General features: G+C 47.0%; 1 protein-coding gene across 4 annotated transcripts in view; it reads right to left on the bottom strand.

Annotated features, from left to right (window-relative positions):
• LOC122566176 (protein gustavus) overlaps nt 1–17,405 on the bottom strand; it is a 155,385-nt gene that overhangs the window by 32,214 nt on the left and 105,766 nt on the right. The window contains exon 1 of one of the 4 annotated variants that reach the window (XM_043723044.1): nt 6,025–6,430. The exons of 2 other annotated variants lie outside the window; for them this stretch is intronic. In XM_043723044.1, coding sequence (XP_043578979.1) covers nt 6,025–6,242 — 218 coding nt within the window. In that variant the 5' untranslated portion in view covers nt 6,243–6,430. Of the gene's footprint in view, nt 1–5,570; nt 5,693–6,024; nt 6,431–17,405 lie in introns of those variants that run through there. One more of the 4 variants, XM_043723045.1, reaches the window with a different exon arrangement.

The raw sequence follows: 17,405 nt of genomic DNA, 5'->3' as shown, positions 1-17,405 counted from the left end.
GACGATGACGACGATTGCGACACAACTAAGTTCAATATTTTGTTCGATTCGGCTGGTTTGCTCGACGAGCAAGTGCGTACGCGTCACGGTCTTTGGTAAATAATTAGCTTCGTTCAAGGCCGATCCAGCGGTAACAGCGTTCTCCACTTTACTGCGGCTCAACAAATGTGTTTGCGTTTTGCGAAATCTTTTGTCTCTTGCGTCCAAGTAGCGTTTCCGTTCCTGCGACGTCCTCTTCGACAGAGTTCTCCGAACGAATACTGAAATTGCATAATGGATTTCGATGATCCAGTCGTGCTTCTGTCGTGAACATGACAGGCACCGCTGTCGATCCGTTGCCGCTTCTCGAGAGGTTTGGAGAAGAGTTTGGCGGAGCGAGCTTACAAACGGCAGAACAGCGAGTAATTGAGAGGGCACAAAAACTGCACGAACGAGGTTGGCCAAGAGGAAGGGAGTGGCGGGGGAAAAAAGAAGATTCGCAAAGAGCGCAGAAAGAGGAAGAAGCCGGGGGGGGGGAGGAGAGAGTTGTAAAAAGAGGGTTAAAAGATGGTGGACGAGGAGGTTAAGAGAAATAGAGAGAAAGGAGGAAGAGAGCATGGTTCGTGCACGTTAATTAAAAGTGCTGCAAAGGAAGTCGCCAACTAAGGGCGAGGCTGAATGAAAACAGCTGCTACTCGATGACGACACGGTCTAAGAGCGCGCTCGGCTTCGACTAAGCCAGCTCGACGCTAGCGACGCCGTTAGCGCCGCTATTTTCGCGCATAAATATAAACCGACGCCCACTCGAAAACCGTATCATCCATTCGTTCGCCTTTCTTTTTCCTCGCAACCGCCCCTTTGTCGTTCCATTTTCCTCTTCTCTGTATTTTGCCTCGATTTCCCGCCGTTCGATGAACATCACCGAAAGATCGAGGTTAGCGTTTCGAAAATTTCAACGGTTGCTCCAATTACGATTTCTGCCCGTTCGCGTTCCAATTGTTTCGATTCTATGTTTATAAACGCGTAATCTTTTCTTGGATCTAGCTTTGGATTTGGAAGTTGAAAATAAGTGACGTCACGATACGTTTCTGGTTGCGGTAGAACGAAATCGAGCGATTATTTAAAACTAAAACCGCCGCGTTGTCTGCGAAACTCGTATTTTTACCGCAGTATGTTCGATTTCGTAGCTGACAGTTAAATAAATAGTTCAGCTCGAAATGTCAAACGCCATCAAGATGGACAGTCGGAGAACGAATCGCGTCGAAGCTGTACACTGAATAGAATGTAGAGCACTCGAAATTGAACTTTTCAAAGACTGAACTCACGGCTGTCATTGAAAACTCTATCCTGATGACGTCGGAATGCTTAACCTAGACGTTCGATTACGTATCACTTTCTACTCTCTTATCGTCAACAAACTATAGAGAATGCCTACATCATTTAAAGAAAATTCCCATTGAAGCAAACTCTCTTATCCACAGCAGGCTGAACTGAATCTGGTGATTTCAATTCGTAATGTAAATTTGCAATAAATCGAGCGATACACTGAAAATCAAAGATCTCTTGATCACCGAAACTCTTTTGCCAGAAAAGCGAACGACGATCAAACGGAGCTACTTTTGTCACAGCCAATAGAACTCATTTAGTTAATCTCGTCGTAACTTCATGGCTCGTGATTCGAATTCGAATTCAGCGTGGCATGTTTTTGAGAAAAAAAAAAAAGAAAAAAGAGCAAGAGCACTTGTTTCATCGACGAAGCAATCCCCTGGTGCTTTAGAAACGGTAGAATTAACGACGTCTCGTCGTCGAGAAGAGAGAGTCGAGAGAAAGAGAGCAACGTCGAAAAGGAAATGCTTCCCTTTCGGGTGTTCTGTTACCAAAGAGCAGTGCCAGCCACACAACACGTGGTGTGTAAGGCACACGCTACTCTGCCTCCGGCTTGGGTGTGTATTTCGAGACGAACCTGCCTGTCTTCAACATGGTCTTCGCGAAGCACGCACATGCATCCACCAGCAGGAAAGTCCTAGCAATGGTAGACCCTCTGCTGTAGACAAGGGATTGTGTAACATTTTCGGTGTGACAGACTGCCCGTGGATCGAAGAAAGAGACAGGTGAATTGTGACGAAATTGGAGTTCTCCGAGGGAATAAAGAAGCGAAATCGAAGTCTACACCGATTGATCGACTTTCATGGACGGGAGATTTTGAGCTGTTCGTGAAGAATTTGATAGACTTGAACGTTACATTGAACTTTTCACGATCCTATTCCGATAGACATAAAGATTCTTAATGCCTGAGAAAAATGTTTGGTATAAAATTAAAATAAGAAAGTATAAATAATAATAAAGATATTTTTTAAGAAGCTTCCTGTAGATTCGCGTGGAATAACGAACGCGATTGTCACGAAGAATTCCTAGAAAACGAAAATTTTACCGACGAAATCAAGATTTGAAAGTCAATAAGCAATCAGGAGCTACACACTAACCTTGATACGTATCTAAAGCGACATTTTGCAAAAATGCTCTAAAAATAGCACTTGACTGCACGTGTTCCATGCCGCTGGAGTAGAAACAGGTGCCCGCAGGTGTATTCCCGGGAAAGATCGTAAAAAGGGAAACGACTCCTTAAAGAAGAGAACGTAACGACCGTCGATCTACATTACACGAAATTTTCAAGACGACTAGCTACTGCACGAGAAGTTCGGTGTATATACAGACGCTTATATATATACACGCGCGTATACAGAGTTTAGAAACAAAGAACGTCTTGCCGTATCTAGTACTAGTCTGGTCTCTAGAATATATCGCAACTATACCGAGCAACCTGGAACCGAGTAGCCGTTTCTGCCAGTCGAAGCTTCTTCGAGGAAATGGATCTGTTGGCTGGTCGCGCTATGCCAGTCACGCCTGTACTTCGAACACCATTGTCCTGTCCGGCAGACTCGCCGAATATTACCGTTCTTGAGCGAGTATTATCATATTCAGGAAGTTCTCTGACTGAATACGAAGTGACTCCCCGTTTGATATCGAGAGTTCTGCGAATTTTCCCCTTCTGAGGAGTGCGAGCATTCGGTGTGACGACCAGTAACTGTCTTCTAACTCCGATTTTCACACACGTGTCTTCCATTTTATCTTTTTAATTTAATGGCCAGTCATACGCGTGAATTATGCATCGAATACAACGAAAGCAAGGTTTCTTGCATCAAAGTTTGATTTTAACTTACGCTTTATCTTCAGATTGCACGATCAGTGTGTGTGTATTATCAGAAGTAAATCGTGTACACGATATATTTCAACGTTTTGTCGTAGACGAAGCGGTGGAACGGTGAATAGTAGGCGAAAGAAAATTACGAAACACAAGGCGATGAGTTATGTATTTTGAAGTTCAGTTATTTCCGTGACTTCTCATAGGAATTTTTTAACCGCAGACATTTAGCAAGAGGCGGGGCAAGATCCTTTCATTCGCTAACGTTCGTTCCAACTATCTAGCCAACCATTCTCCCCCCTTTGGAAAAAGTCGCCCTTCTTCAACGCGTCTGCGGGAAATTTATCGCGCGTACAACGGAACGAATCATCGATTTCTTTGTGAGAGCGTCGCTCCAAAAAATCGCTAAAAAATCTATCCTCGCGACGACAAAAGCCTGCGCTCCAGTCAGAGGGATTTCCATCGTCGATATCGCTCGTAAATTTCCAGATGGATCGATCGAGTTTATCGCGCGAAAATCCACCTCGTTCTCCAACGTATTTATTAATTAACAAAACGTGTCACTTGTCGCTTCCGTATTTTCTTAATAAATTTCTTCCTCTGATCTAATTAACTCAGCTATATAGGTCGTTAACAGTCTCATTCTCCTTCATCTTAATATCTTACGTGGCTGCTGCCATCTACATCCTAAAACCCATATTCTCTCCTCTCTTCCTACGTGACAACCGTAAACCTTTCTACCGGACAAATTCTAAGGAGAGAAGGATAATCAAGAAAAGAAGAAACGAGAGGAAAAGTGACGTGACACAACAAAGCTAACGTAATCAAAATCCAGAATTAAAAAATTCCTATACAAACTTTCGTTATTCCTTATCTTTATCTTTATTAATCATCCATCATTACCACTGCACATCCTTTATTCCTCGTGAAAATCTAAGATCGCGTTAGTCGATCTATACATCACATACTCTTCCAGCGACTGAAACTGTCTTCCTGTAATTATTAAACGCTCGTACATCTTTACATAATTGAAATTAAACTAACGCCAAGTATCGCTTGAACCAGTTCTACCAACGTATCGAAGCGGTTGTGTTCATGGTGGACGTTCGGACGTAGCTCAAACGTTACAGCTCGTTAACATGCGAGGTCTTCTAAGCGTGTTATTCCGTGGCTTGTTCCTCCTATACTCCCTCCACCGTGGGCACATGGTCCTGACGTTTATCGGACGCGTCGCGAACTCACCACTGTTATGTCGTTAAACAACGAGCAGCTGTTCCACGATCCAGAGCCGCTTAACGGGCACCGTCCGGTCCGCGAGAATCCCGACGGTAAAGCCTCTTCCCGGCTTTGGTTATCCCGATACGTTAACCATACAGCGTTATTCGCAGGAGCGAAACCTCTTTTTCGTCGTCCTTCGACAGCGCGACATTGTCGGTATTGATCGAACTGTTACGCAACGAACTTGTCGGGAATTAAAGGGAATAATGAATGAGAGAAAGGAGAATCGAGCCGCGACCACGTTCGACGCGAATAATCACTTGTATCGAACGTGCAGCAACGGTTTCAATTACTTACATTTGATCGGACATGAGGATACTACGTTACAAGAGAATTCACTGCCGGCTAGAATCGTTTAGAACTCGCTTGATTTTTTTGTAGAATAACATTAATGAAAAGACGTCGAATCTTGATGTCACTTAGTAAGATTAACGTTCAATTTCTAATCGTGACAATATTTGGAGATGTACGCGAAGAAAATAATGTATCTCGCGTTTTCTAGAGAACTCTCATCGGCTATCACTGGTCACTGCTACCATGCAAAATGTACTGCTTTCAGCTCGCTTCGTGTGAGTTGGAATTTCACTAATTCATATATATATATATACTGGATCTATATATATATATGCACACATACAGACACACACATATATATATATATAGAATCTTTCTCTTATTTACAGCAATCGTAAACTGACCTCGAAATTCAACGATGTTTAGAGACGCTGGCAAAGAATTTTTCTATATATATGGAAGATATTGTTATCGAATAAAGTCTCGAAATGTTTCAGAAAACGTCAGTCTTGAAGAGCACAAGAAGAGCGTAACACTAACGACTACTAAAATTCAAATCGAGTCACGCTTCGAATGGACGGCGGTTACCGCGAACCGCGCTTCCGCGAAATCTTTCACGGTGTGATGAATCCACGGTAGTTTGGTCGGACGAGAGCTCGATTCCCACGGGCGAATCGTGGCGTGTGACAAGCGACGGTTGCGTCGTTGTGTGAGACAGGCACGCAGCATTTTATTTTTCTCGTATATCGGCTTATCAAATCGGTTGACTTAATATATATATGCAACGCGCCGAGACGGCTGGGCAAACAACACTGACCTCGAGACACAAGCACGAATGACGTCGCGTATTGAATTTTTTTTTCTCCTCGAACTGAGGCCGACGGTTCGATCCACGCAAACATATTCTGTACACGTAGGACACATCTGCGGTTCGACAGGAACCACGAAGAAACGAGATTCGAACAAGAGATTCACTTGCAGAGGAGAGGTAAAACACTGCACGAGTATCCGTTTCGTAGAAGCCGTCACACTGATTGCAAACGAACGAACTGAATATCCGTTGATGTACAGAGACGTCCATCTATACACGTCCAAATCTTCCTACACTACACTGCAGAGTAGAGAGGAACGCCAATGAATTTCAGGCCGAGCAACCTGAAAACGGGTTTCGAAGTCCGATGAGGATACGATCTCGCGGGAATCGAGAAACACAGCGCTAGGAACGATTTGGAGGAGAAACAGGGCTATAGAAGAGTGACTTAGGGACTTACGTTCGGCGAGCCTTGAGCGCCCAATCCATATCTCGCGCGACGTTTTCGGTGAGTTTCACGATACACCTCGTGTTTGCTTTCGTGGCGTTTTTATCCCGGATGTAACCAAAATATTGCACACTCCGCACACGCACAACAGCACACAGCGTTTTTATCTTTCTTGGCCGTGTTTCACCACTGGTCCGACCCGCTACGCAACGAGCGGCTTGCGCGCGCATGTAACATATAACACACTGGGTCTCTTGTCTGTGCGGGGGAGAAAAAAATCGGGAACTGAAAGGGAGGGAAAAAGAGAGAAAAAGGGAAGAAAGAGTCGAGGCGAACGAAAAACCACGCCGAATCGACGCACAAGGGTAAACGAGTGCACCGATCTACGACACACACTTGGCAACGATCCAACGAAGACTGAGCCCGTCGACTCTCGACGACTGCGACGCGCATGGAGCGCCGCCCAATGGAGGGGCAGAAAGTGGCGGTGGATGCATTCGCGTACCGACCGTTTCCAGCGCCCCGAGACCAATGATGTGCCGAACGCGCAGTGGCGTATAACCCGAAATTCGTTCCTTCCATTACCACGATAAAAACTATATGATATATCACCAATTAAAACCAACTGGATTTATCGCGGTACATCGTAATGCACTTACATATAAAACCTATCATATTATATTTCCATATTGTATTTATGGAACCTAACTGACATCCAACTAATAATTCTGCATGTATATTTTTCAACCTGCTCCAAAGTGCTTTCTATCGTTTAATTTTTCAATATTTTTAACTTTCCTACATTTTAGTCTACCCCGCTGGATTATTTCCTCGAATCAGACGCTTTAACAGGGTGGCGCGCGTAATCCCGTGGATTTCAAATCGAGCTCCGATATCATCCTCGGCTCCCTACGCCAGTGCCTAAGCCTACCCAGTGCTGAAACGTTTACCCGGGGGGACTGTACTATAGGGAAGGAGGAGAGAAAATACGCACTGACGCGTGTGTGTGTGTGTGTGTGTTCGTGCGTGTGCGTGTACGCGTGTGTGAGAGAGAGAGAGAGCAACAGTCGAAGGGATACGGAGGTTCTCCCTTGTGCAGTGGGGTTTCGCGGACCGCTCCCTCAACCCAGACGGTCGGACGTCGAATTAACCCCAGAAAAATGTGTACGTGCCCGCGCACTATCGATGTACGAGGAACATCGCCAAGTGTCGGTCACAACTTGCTCGGTAGTTTTATTTTCGAAAATTGCCGATGATTTTTCGACGCGGTTGTGCGCGCGTTGCGAAACAACCATACACGCGGCATAAGAACTCTGCCTTTTTTAAGCAGGATAAACATGAAAGGAGGGTTGCGTATCCGTGGTCGACAGACAGGCATCTCGCAGGCACCCATACATACGGGCATTTTACGAAATTGCGCAAACCGTGCGTACACCGAGCTCGTACGCGACTCCGTGTAGTATTTTAACAGCGCAAAATAGGCGCGTTGGCAAAAGCGGTTTTCGTAATGGTGGAACAGCTTACCGAGCAATCGATAGCAGCGGAGATTCATTAAAGATACTTGGCGTACAGAGGCTTTCACGCAGCATGAAGGATCGGTCCCTACAGCCTCCTCTCACTTTGGATCTGATATTAGACGCACACGCTAGGGTCTCGCTCATCCCTCCGGTACCAGCTGTTCCGATGTTGAGTCAGCCTGACGAGTATGCCTCTGCCGCCACGATGTGCCCATTACCATCTCCCAAATTCAGTGAAACCGTCTTCAAACGTTTTTAATGCAGCAACCTCTTTCGTTCCATTAACTTTCGACGTAATGCCGCGATTACGATTCACGCGTGTTCTGACGAATGAGATATCTGCAGATCGAGATGCACACGCTCGTAACAATTTATATACATGCGTGGAAATGATTAAAAACTCTCGCCGCTTCCACCTCGTGCTCGAAACACTCACAGTCAGTCACAGTTGCCTAAATGTGCACGTCGATGGAACACAGGTTTTTGTCTGGTGAGTGGATAGATAAAAGAAAAAAAAAAAAAAAAAAGGACTAGTGGAGAGTGGGTCGAAAGAATGCAAAAAGATGCGAACGAATTACATCCGTTTCCTTTTCCGATCTCTCGAAAGACCGGTCACTGCGTTTCTCTGTTGAGACGCAGATCGGTGCGCTTGTTTTCAGGAAGTACGATGTAATAATAGCTACGTCATAAAGTCGCGGCGAATTTCTCTCCCTTTCTCTGGTCGAAACGTAGGGGGGCCTCGACAGACAACGCTGTTCCTGCGACGAAAGAGAAGAGTGTGGTCGGCCACGATTTCTACGGAATAAACGATACGCGGATTCCGAGCGGACGTTCCATGCCGCGTATAGGGACGCGAGAGGGAATCTGGAGAGGTTCAAGGCCAAGCTGGCGAGAAGGGCTATTTTTCGGAGGTCCGAGGTACAACCAGGTAAAAGGAAGTCGTACAGGCGGAGGACCAAACGGAATGACAAATGCGCCGGTGGACGGTGAAGGGAAAGGTGAAAGGAGCGTCGAGGACGGGGAGAGGGTCTCCAGATAGTTGTCTACGTGGAACAGAATTCAGGTGTGCCTAACCACGAGATTGATATCGACGGATTTTATTCTCGTAGAAAAATCCTAGGTAGCGTTGAATTCAACGCTTCGACTGGACAACCACCACTGCCTTCTCCACCTTCTCGTCCGTTCAAGGAATTTCTTTTGACTCTGACTAGCTTTTTTTTCTACGTTCCTTTCTTTTTTCTTTTTCCTCTCGGTTGGAGGGAGAAAAATTGCGCGTTGTTACTTCGATCCAGCGCGGTATTACACAGGCGTTTCCCTTTCGAATCCGAGAATACGCCCGAGCGGAATAACGAACCGGGGAAAATTTCGAGCTGTGGGGGGAAAAACGAAGAAACCAGTTATGCACGCGGTCGATGGACGCCTGATAGATCGATGGCGTACAAATCCGTAGGGCCGGACATGAAAGCGCGTAATCCGAAACAAAACGTAGGAACAAAAAAATGTTCGCGGCGCGGTGAACAACCCATCCGATCATCCTGCGCGCTCGACGACGGATTAAATGGCGGTGGTCCCCGGTTCAAGGACACCGAACGCCAGAGCAAACGATAAAATCTCGGTGAAATTAAAATCGTAATACCCCGAGATCGTCCGAACGAGTGTGCTGTATACGAGAGAGAAACGGGGGGGAACGAAAGACAAAAAAGATGGAGAGAAAAAAAAAACACAAAAAGTCGCAGAGATTTTAATCCCTGGCCATTGAGACGAGCGGGATAATTACGGCGTAATATCGTGCAAAATAATAGCATGAAAAGCGCGGGATAATTAAATTCCCCTCGAAACTCGAGTACCGCAACCGGCTGCACCACGAGATCGTTCGAAAAGCTTCGAGTGCATTTCCACGGCGCGGCGCACGGTGCATCCCCTTTAAACTTTTGTCCAACCAGACGCATACTCCCGTGAATTGTGTATAAATTTTATGGAATATCCGAGCGAATTTTCGAGGTCAATAAATCCGTGTAAATGGCCATCCACCATGTATTATTTACAGCGAGATATCCGCTCCATTCGAGGCTCGTCCGAAAACGTAACGCGTTAAGCTTCGCATTCCATGAAACATATGAGGAGGCCTCCGGTCGTGAAAAGTTTGTCCTCGGGGACGATGGTCGTCCCCAAAACCGATGTCATAAATTGGAGTCTAAATAGAATCCTGTGCGAACATATGGGAAAAGGTTGTCGCAGTTCGGTTGAGATTGTCTGTATATTCGGCCAGGTATTTAACTCGCAGGCAAATTCGACAAAGAAAGGGAGTGATCGCTTGATCGAATGTTGCGCTGACATCTACCTGTCCACGATGTTCTGTCTGTTCGAATGGTATGGGAACTTCAGAGAATAACTTTCGAGTCTAAAACATCCGAAAAATCTAGTCTAAACGCGAGAATAACGAAACAACGATCGTATTGACTGAAAACTTTGACCCTTGCGATTCTAAGGGGTATCGCAGAGGGGAGACTAGATTCGAGGGGTTAACGAGATAAGGGAACGTTTATTTTGTTAACAGCTCGTCCCTCGGAGGCAAAGGGCTGTCGAGAACAGACTGGGGTTAAACTTTCAGACGAATCGAAGGTTCCGTGCGTGATCGCACGAAGTTACACGTTTCCGAGAACAAAGGAGATCCTCAACGTTTGCAAAGAAACAAGAAAGAAGAGAAGCGGATAGGATACTGCGAAAGAACGACGAGCGACAGAAAGGCAGAGTGCTCGAGAAGGGGCTGCCACCCGCCTTCAACTATATAACTTTTGAAAATTTCTGCTCGAAAACTCCAGGCCAGAACCGCTTTGATCGTTCATCAAGTTCGACGCCGATGCGATGAGAGCACCGGACGGGAGAGAATGCGCCGGTGGAGGCCGGGTCGGAGTCGCGGAATTTTGAGGCGAGCGTAGATTGCCGGAACGAGCGGCTCGCCAGAAGAAAAAGGCGAACGGAGGAGAAGGAAGAAGAGGAAGGTCATCCGTGGAACTTCGTTGCCAACTCGAGCGACACACCGCCGCATTGTATGCAGATCGCGCGCCTGTAATTACAAATAGGCGAGCCGATGCCGTTCTATCTTTTTCTATACTTCCAACGTGTTCTTTCTTTGTTTTTCACCTTTGAAAATTTGGAAAACAGAAACATTTTCGATCACAGAACTCACCACCAGAAACGCACTCACGCTGCTGCGCCTAATTTTGTCACTATCGCAAAATACCCGTCTGAAGGAATCGACGAACGGTTCGTAGCTATTTGCATTCTTCGCTGAAATGGAGATCGCTGAGGGCGAGGGCAAACGGGAGTTAACAATTACGCTGCGGGTTCGATCCACTAATCTTCCGATAATGCGAACCTAATCGCAGCCTCTTGTTATCCTCTCAAAGGATTAACTGTACGGTATAGAGCAAGGATTATAGGGATTTATTCGATCGGCTACGAATTTCCAAAAAATAGCTCGCAACCCAATATTTGGCTGTGTATAGCGGATCGTTGAAATTTAATGGCGCCGCGTCGTAAATCCATTCGAAGGAGGAGCTCGAAGAGTCTGCCGTAAGAATGTCCGACCGTTCACCGCGCAACCTGTCTCCTGTTTCGCCTATCCAGAAACATTTGCTTCCTCGGGTGCCGCGTTTCCGTCAACTATTTTCAATTTGAACGCCGCCTGCATCTGGCCGGCCCTGGTAAACGATACTCGCATCCGCCCGCCGGCCGCGCCGTCACGAACCTTCCTCTCCTGGGAAACACGAGTCGTTGCTCCGTTCCTTTCATCCCCGCTCGTTTCGTTCGAAGGTAAAAAACCAAGGGCGAGATGTACCGTTAGAAAGCAGACACGTCCCATACCACCTGCGTGAAACTGCGCACGTACTTACGTTCATCGAGTACGTATGTGCGTTGGAATCGCGTGAAAAACTCGGTCGAACGAGAATGTCTACGGGACGGCCGTAAAGACCGCATGCTGAAAAGTGGAGAATACCACGGTTTGTCGTGCGATCGAAGTTTACGCTCGATTCCGACGGGGGATTCGAACCTCTCCGAGTGTCGAACTCGAAACGCAGGCTCGTTGGCGAGAGACAGTTCTCCTCTGCTGAACTTTGTTTCCACGTCGAGTCGAGGAGAGGAAGGACACGCGAGTTGGCCGGAATGACGGGTCTTTGTGCTCGGTCGGTCGGGTCCAGTCCTCTCTCGACGAGAGAGGCTATCTCTGGTCGGGTCCAGGAGGAACCGGGAGGAAGCGTAGACGGAGAAGGTGAGCGCGAGCTGAACCATCCGAGAGAAAGAAGGAGACAAGGGAGGCGGTTGATGGAAGGAGGAAAGAAAGAGAGGGAAGAGGCTCGGATGTGAAGTGAATGTCAGCTCGAAGGTCGGCTTTTGTCAGGCCCAGCCGCAGGAGGAACGGAGAAGAAGCGAGAAGAAACGCGCCTCCGCCTCTCTCTTTAGCCGCTTCTTTCTTCGTGTTTCGATTCGCTCGCTCCCTCGCTCGTATTCGCGATGGCGATCTCGTCGGTGTACGATGCCAGCCACCTAGATCCATTTATACATCGCGCGCATTGCCTGGGCCTGGTCACGATAGATAGCGCACTGACGGGACAATGACCACGGACGAGAGACGGGCGAGGTGTGGTTGATGCGTGCGGGCAACGCTTCGTCTAACGCCGGAACGAGAAACGCCACTGCGAAGGCTGCTGCCCTGCGCAAATCACCTACGAGTTATGCGCTCGCGGGGAACCTCGCATACCGAGCCAACATACCTTTACCCTGCTTTTATCAGCGTGCCACGTTGGCACGGCCGTATTACACGATATTACATCGATACAAAGTCAACGTTTCGATCGAACGACTTGTCCTTTAAAAACCTTCCGATGTCCTCGAGAAAAATGCCACGCAGTAGCTCCGACACAGACACTTGATATACTTATCGACTGCAAACAGAACGCGAAAAGACTAACGCTCTTTAAGCCCTATCCAGCGTCGCCCATCTGGCTCACCGATCGAGCGAAAACAGCCAGCGACTGGCTTCATTTACAAACGATAGAATCGTAAACCTTGCTGATAAATAGCTCGCGAACGAGACAATGGCTGCGCCAGCAGCACGAACTGCGGTCGACGCCGATGTTGCCGGCGGACAGAGACGCCACGATGGATGCACCGGCTAGTCCGACGAGGATCCACACTTCGGTGCATCGAGAATCAAGCTGAAGAGAGAAGGAGAGAGGGAGGAAGAGAAAGGGTTGACGTGCCGAAGTTGGTGCACGATGGGTACGCGTGTGCAACAGAGACAAATGAGGGTTGCGGGAGAGCGAGGGAAGGAAGAGGGAGAAGGACGACATTGACCATAGGGAGAATGCAGCACGAGACACGCACAGCCCCGGGATGCACTCTCGGCTCGTGCACACGTGCGGAAGGGGCAAACGCGCGCTGGTGCAACGGTGCATCGATGCAGCCGCGTATATAGACACGGGCGAAAATCTTTGGCCGAGGCTGCGTCGACGTATTAATTATTGCCGTGTCGCGTGTGTACCGCAGAGAGAGGTTGCACGGCTCTCTTCGTGCGTGCATCAGGGACGACGAGCTATTCCGGGCACCGGAATCTGAATACGCGATCGCCCGCTGCTCCTGCATGGGATTCGAGCGAAACACGGGACATATACAGTTTGACGACTTTGATTTAGCCAAGTTGAGCGGCGAGTGTGCTCGCCTCTAAATCCGCTGAATGGCTACGTTTCGCTGATTCCGACTGCTTCTCTGATTTCAGCTTGCTGGATGGTTTCGATGGTTTCGCGGATATTATCGCGTTTGTTTGTTATAATTATTTCAGATAAAATAAGAGGTTGCTACCATGGAAGATGCGTTTCATCTCTCTCGAAAAGAGGAAGTTTGTCCCGAAGCCACGTTATCCTGCGGGGTTGGTTACGGTTTTTCCGAGGCAACAAACTTTCGTGGATGCTACCGAGTGGAAAAGATGCGGGAACCGAGCGGTGGGGTTGGCCTGGCGGTATCGATCTTCGTTCCTTCGCTAACAAAAAGACGACAGGAAAGTGGAACAAAAGTGGCAGTCTGAAATGGCGGCTTTTTCGTGAAAAGCATCATCTCCTTTTCACGAAGAGCGGGCAGACGTCTCGTGCCAGGGCGTCGATTGCTGGACGATCGAAAAATCAGGAGGTGTACGATGCACGAACGGAACGAACGAGGGAAAAAGGGGGTAAAACAGGGGAGAGGAAGAAAAGAAGGACAAAAAGGAGAGGACGAGCGCAATCGAGCTGTGCACAGTGAACGCTTCCCGTGATGTTTCACCGAAGGCGACGGAGCCTCTAATTTTAATAATTGGATATAGCCTTCCTCTCCTCGTGCCAGAGGCGTATCTTTCAGCAGAACCGACGTGTATAGCTATGTACAGTCGCACCTGCCCTTTACCTTTCTTCTTCCCTTTCAGTTCCACTCACCTCGGTTAGATGTTATACCTGCTCACCGCGAGTACACTCCTGGCAAAAATTTCTCAGACAGTACGTACCCTGAGAACTGGCGTTTACAATAATTTCCCTCGTACCTTCTCCAACTCGTTTTGTTTCGTTTCGTTTCGACCGAAACAGAGTGTACACCGAGCCATTACGATATCCTTACATCGTGCGATCGTTTTTACTCCGTCCGGACAAATCGCCGAGTTTCTGCGTATCCTAGACGAAAGATTCGAACCAACTATCCGAGCAGAATCGAATTAAATTCGATTTAAAATCGTGATTTTAATTCGAACCTCGAGTAATTTATCGCGGTCTATATCTCCGACTATCGTCGGACGAGTTACATCGAGAACCGCAAGAAGACGCGTTCGCCGATGTCTGCCATCGGCCACCAAGGTTAACTCGTTCGTCCGTGATGTTTTTATCGAAACCGTCCACTACGAAAGAACGTTTCTCGAAGCGATGACAAGTGAGCGAACGCACGAACGATGAGAATCGCGACGACAATGGTAACGACGACAATGGTAACGACAGTCGTTCATCGAGACGGTGCGTCGCGTGTCTACAGGCAATTCGATCATTTCTCGCCGGTCGACGCTAATTTTTGCACGTTTCCTCTCGCGATACGTCCCGATAACGTATACTCGCTTCCTTCCCGTGGCCTCTGCAAACGGAACGGAACGAAACGAATGAAGTACAAGACTTGGTGAGACTCCTTCGATGTACGAATCGATCCACCATGCAGGTACAGAAAAGGTCGTCTTTTTCAGGTAAGAGGTCGTTACCTATTGAGAAAGCTTCAACGACCGTCGACTTCCGTTTGAGGATTCGCATGGTACTCTTTGTGTTGATCTCTTCATAAAGAACCAGAATGCTCGCGTGGAAGAGAAGAGCAATACGGAGAGAAAAAAGAAAAGAAGAGAAAAGGAATACGCGCGCACGAGAGAGCATTGACGAACACGAGGGAACCTTTCTAATTGTCGTAGCTTCTCGACGCACGATATTATTCGCGTCGCGTTCCTTTTCCTTCTCCGCGAACGTTTTCCAACGAAGACTGGCAAAGCCTCCTTCAATTACCAATAGAACAAGGGGTTAAGAGCTGATTCCTGGTTGATTCCAAGTTCTCCATGTTGTTGGATCAAATCGTGAAACTTCATTACTGACTGACACAGGAGTTGCGATTGCAACCGGAGATCGAGGTTGCAACACTTCCATTTAAACCCCGCAACAGCTTCTGTGCACCTTGGCAAGCTCGAGAATGCGCTCTCTGTCTCTGATTTCAGTGATTTCTCTTCGGTCCTCTGGGGATAATGGATAGCTTCGGACAGCTGATTCTTCGGTCGAGTCTGATGACGCTGGTAAAACTTATCAGCTGGTGGAAAACATACACGGTGACCGCACCTCTTCCGAACCATCTTCGTATTACGTAGTGGGAATCTTTGCGACGCCATCGAAACAATTCTTAAACCGGGCAGAAGATTACGAGAAATCTTGCGGAATAATTTTCCCACTAATAATATTAGTAATTACAATAATAATATTGACTAATTACAAGGTGTAGATTATAAACTTGCGGTTTTACAATTTTACTCGAAAATCATATTCGAACTCGATAATTGACTTTTCTTAAAGACGAATTACCAATTCCGTGTAGATTTTGTACGACACAGACAAACACAGACGTTTCGTGGCACAAAACGGACAGGGACGATCGCCAGTTTCCTCTTTGCTTCGCTATCGTTCGTTTCGTGCAATTTGCGCGCCGCTTTTTGTTTCACGTGCGCGTCCAAGAGCACCGGAGGTGATCCTAGGAAACGTGATTCTCGAAGAAATCGCTCGATTTACCCGGACAACGCGCGGCTCGGGCTGCCTGGTCAGGCAATTCGGAGTTTCCACGTTTTACGAGGAACACGTGAATTCGGAAATTCCCCTGTTTTTCTTTATGTGAAACTCGTGACAAGCACCTTCTGGCTCTGACCATTCGGCATTTTATTTTCCAGGAACTTCACAGGAATATGTATTTCGATATTTCCAGTGTCCTTTACTCTACTTCTTTCTAACATGTTTGTGTCCTTGAAAAGCGTAAGATTTATCTCACTCGTTATTCTCTACCACCACATTACTTCATCGTCACTGATTTTCTTCTGCCCTTAAGAAAACATACAATTTTGCTATATACTCGTCATTGAATATTTAAGAAATATCACTTTGCTCCTTTCGGAGTTGGTTCGTTCGAGTTTACAACAAGAATTGTCTTTCCATTCCTTGATAAAGGCGGAAATTTTTCCGAATGATTTTTCGGGAAAAAGACATAATGCGCTAAAATCTGAGAACACTCTTACCGAACATAAATACATTTATCCTTCAACATCAATGCCAGTTATTGTCAATAACTTTGTAAAGTACAATGTCGCATCCACGCAACGCTAGCAAACAAAGAAAGCTCTTAAATTTAGCCGAGTCTCGTATCTCGAGGATCGTAGATGCCTCCTCGTCGGTATGTTAAAAGGAAGAAAGCGAGTGTACGTCGTTCTAAGTAACGGATACACTCGTTCGTTATCCTAATTGGAACGTCTGGCTGGTACACGGAGAGAAAAGGGTGATCAGGAAAAAGAATGGACAAACGAGACGAGCGACAAGGAAGGTAATTCTCTTTCGGTGGATCCATGGACCAGGATGACACCTGCGATATCGCGAACAAAGATGACGAAAGAAGCGTTGACGTGAAAAGAAGCAGTCATTTCACTATTCATGGTGAATGTGCGAGAGCGACAGTCTCCTACGCGTTTCGTCTGGATGAAAAAGTGAAATTCGCGCTAATATGCCACCTGTACTCGTGCCATAGCAGATGCAATTACGATTATTATCCCAGCCAGCGTCGCAACGCTGATGAAGTTTTCTATTAGCCGTGGTCGGATTTACATGTTCTCTTCCTTCTTTGGAATAATCTAAGTAGTTACATCTCTCTTCCAACAAGGACAAAAAGAAAAAAAAAAAAAGAAACGTTCAATCGTCGAACAAATTTTTTAACTCCGACAAGATCGAAACGATAACGTGAAAATTCTTTCGAGTCTCGAGCTTTGAATTCTCCGTAGGTGAGATATTATTTCGATTTTCATATTCATTCAAACCTAGAAAATGTTTGGAAACGTTTCTGAAAACCGTGGCGACGTGAAAAAGCCCTCCATCGATGTACGTGCACTTGATCCGAAAAGCGAAAAAGTGGCCTAGATGGTTTTCGTGCTTGTTCTAGAAAACGTGGCGGCGGTACATATAGAGAAGCGTTTTCGGGATGACTCTTGTCGTCGGCAGGAAACGCAGCTGGTCCTCCGAGGGATTGGCCAGCTGTTGATGGAAGGTTTAGGTATGTCGAGCGTCGATCCACTGCCGTGAG

The sequence above is a fragment of the Bombus pyrosoma genome, linkage group LG3, assembly GCF_014825855.1.
Source record: "Bombus pyrosoma isolate SC7728 linkage group LG3, ASM1482585v1, whole genome shotgun sequence".
In the NCBI taxonomy this organism is placed as follows: Eukaryota; Metazoa; Arthropoda; class Insecta; order Hymenoptera; family Apidae; genus Bombus; species Bombus pyrosoma.
This window is presented reverse-complemented; position numbering and strand designations above follow the sequence as displayed.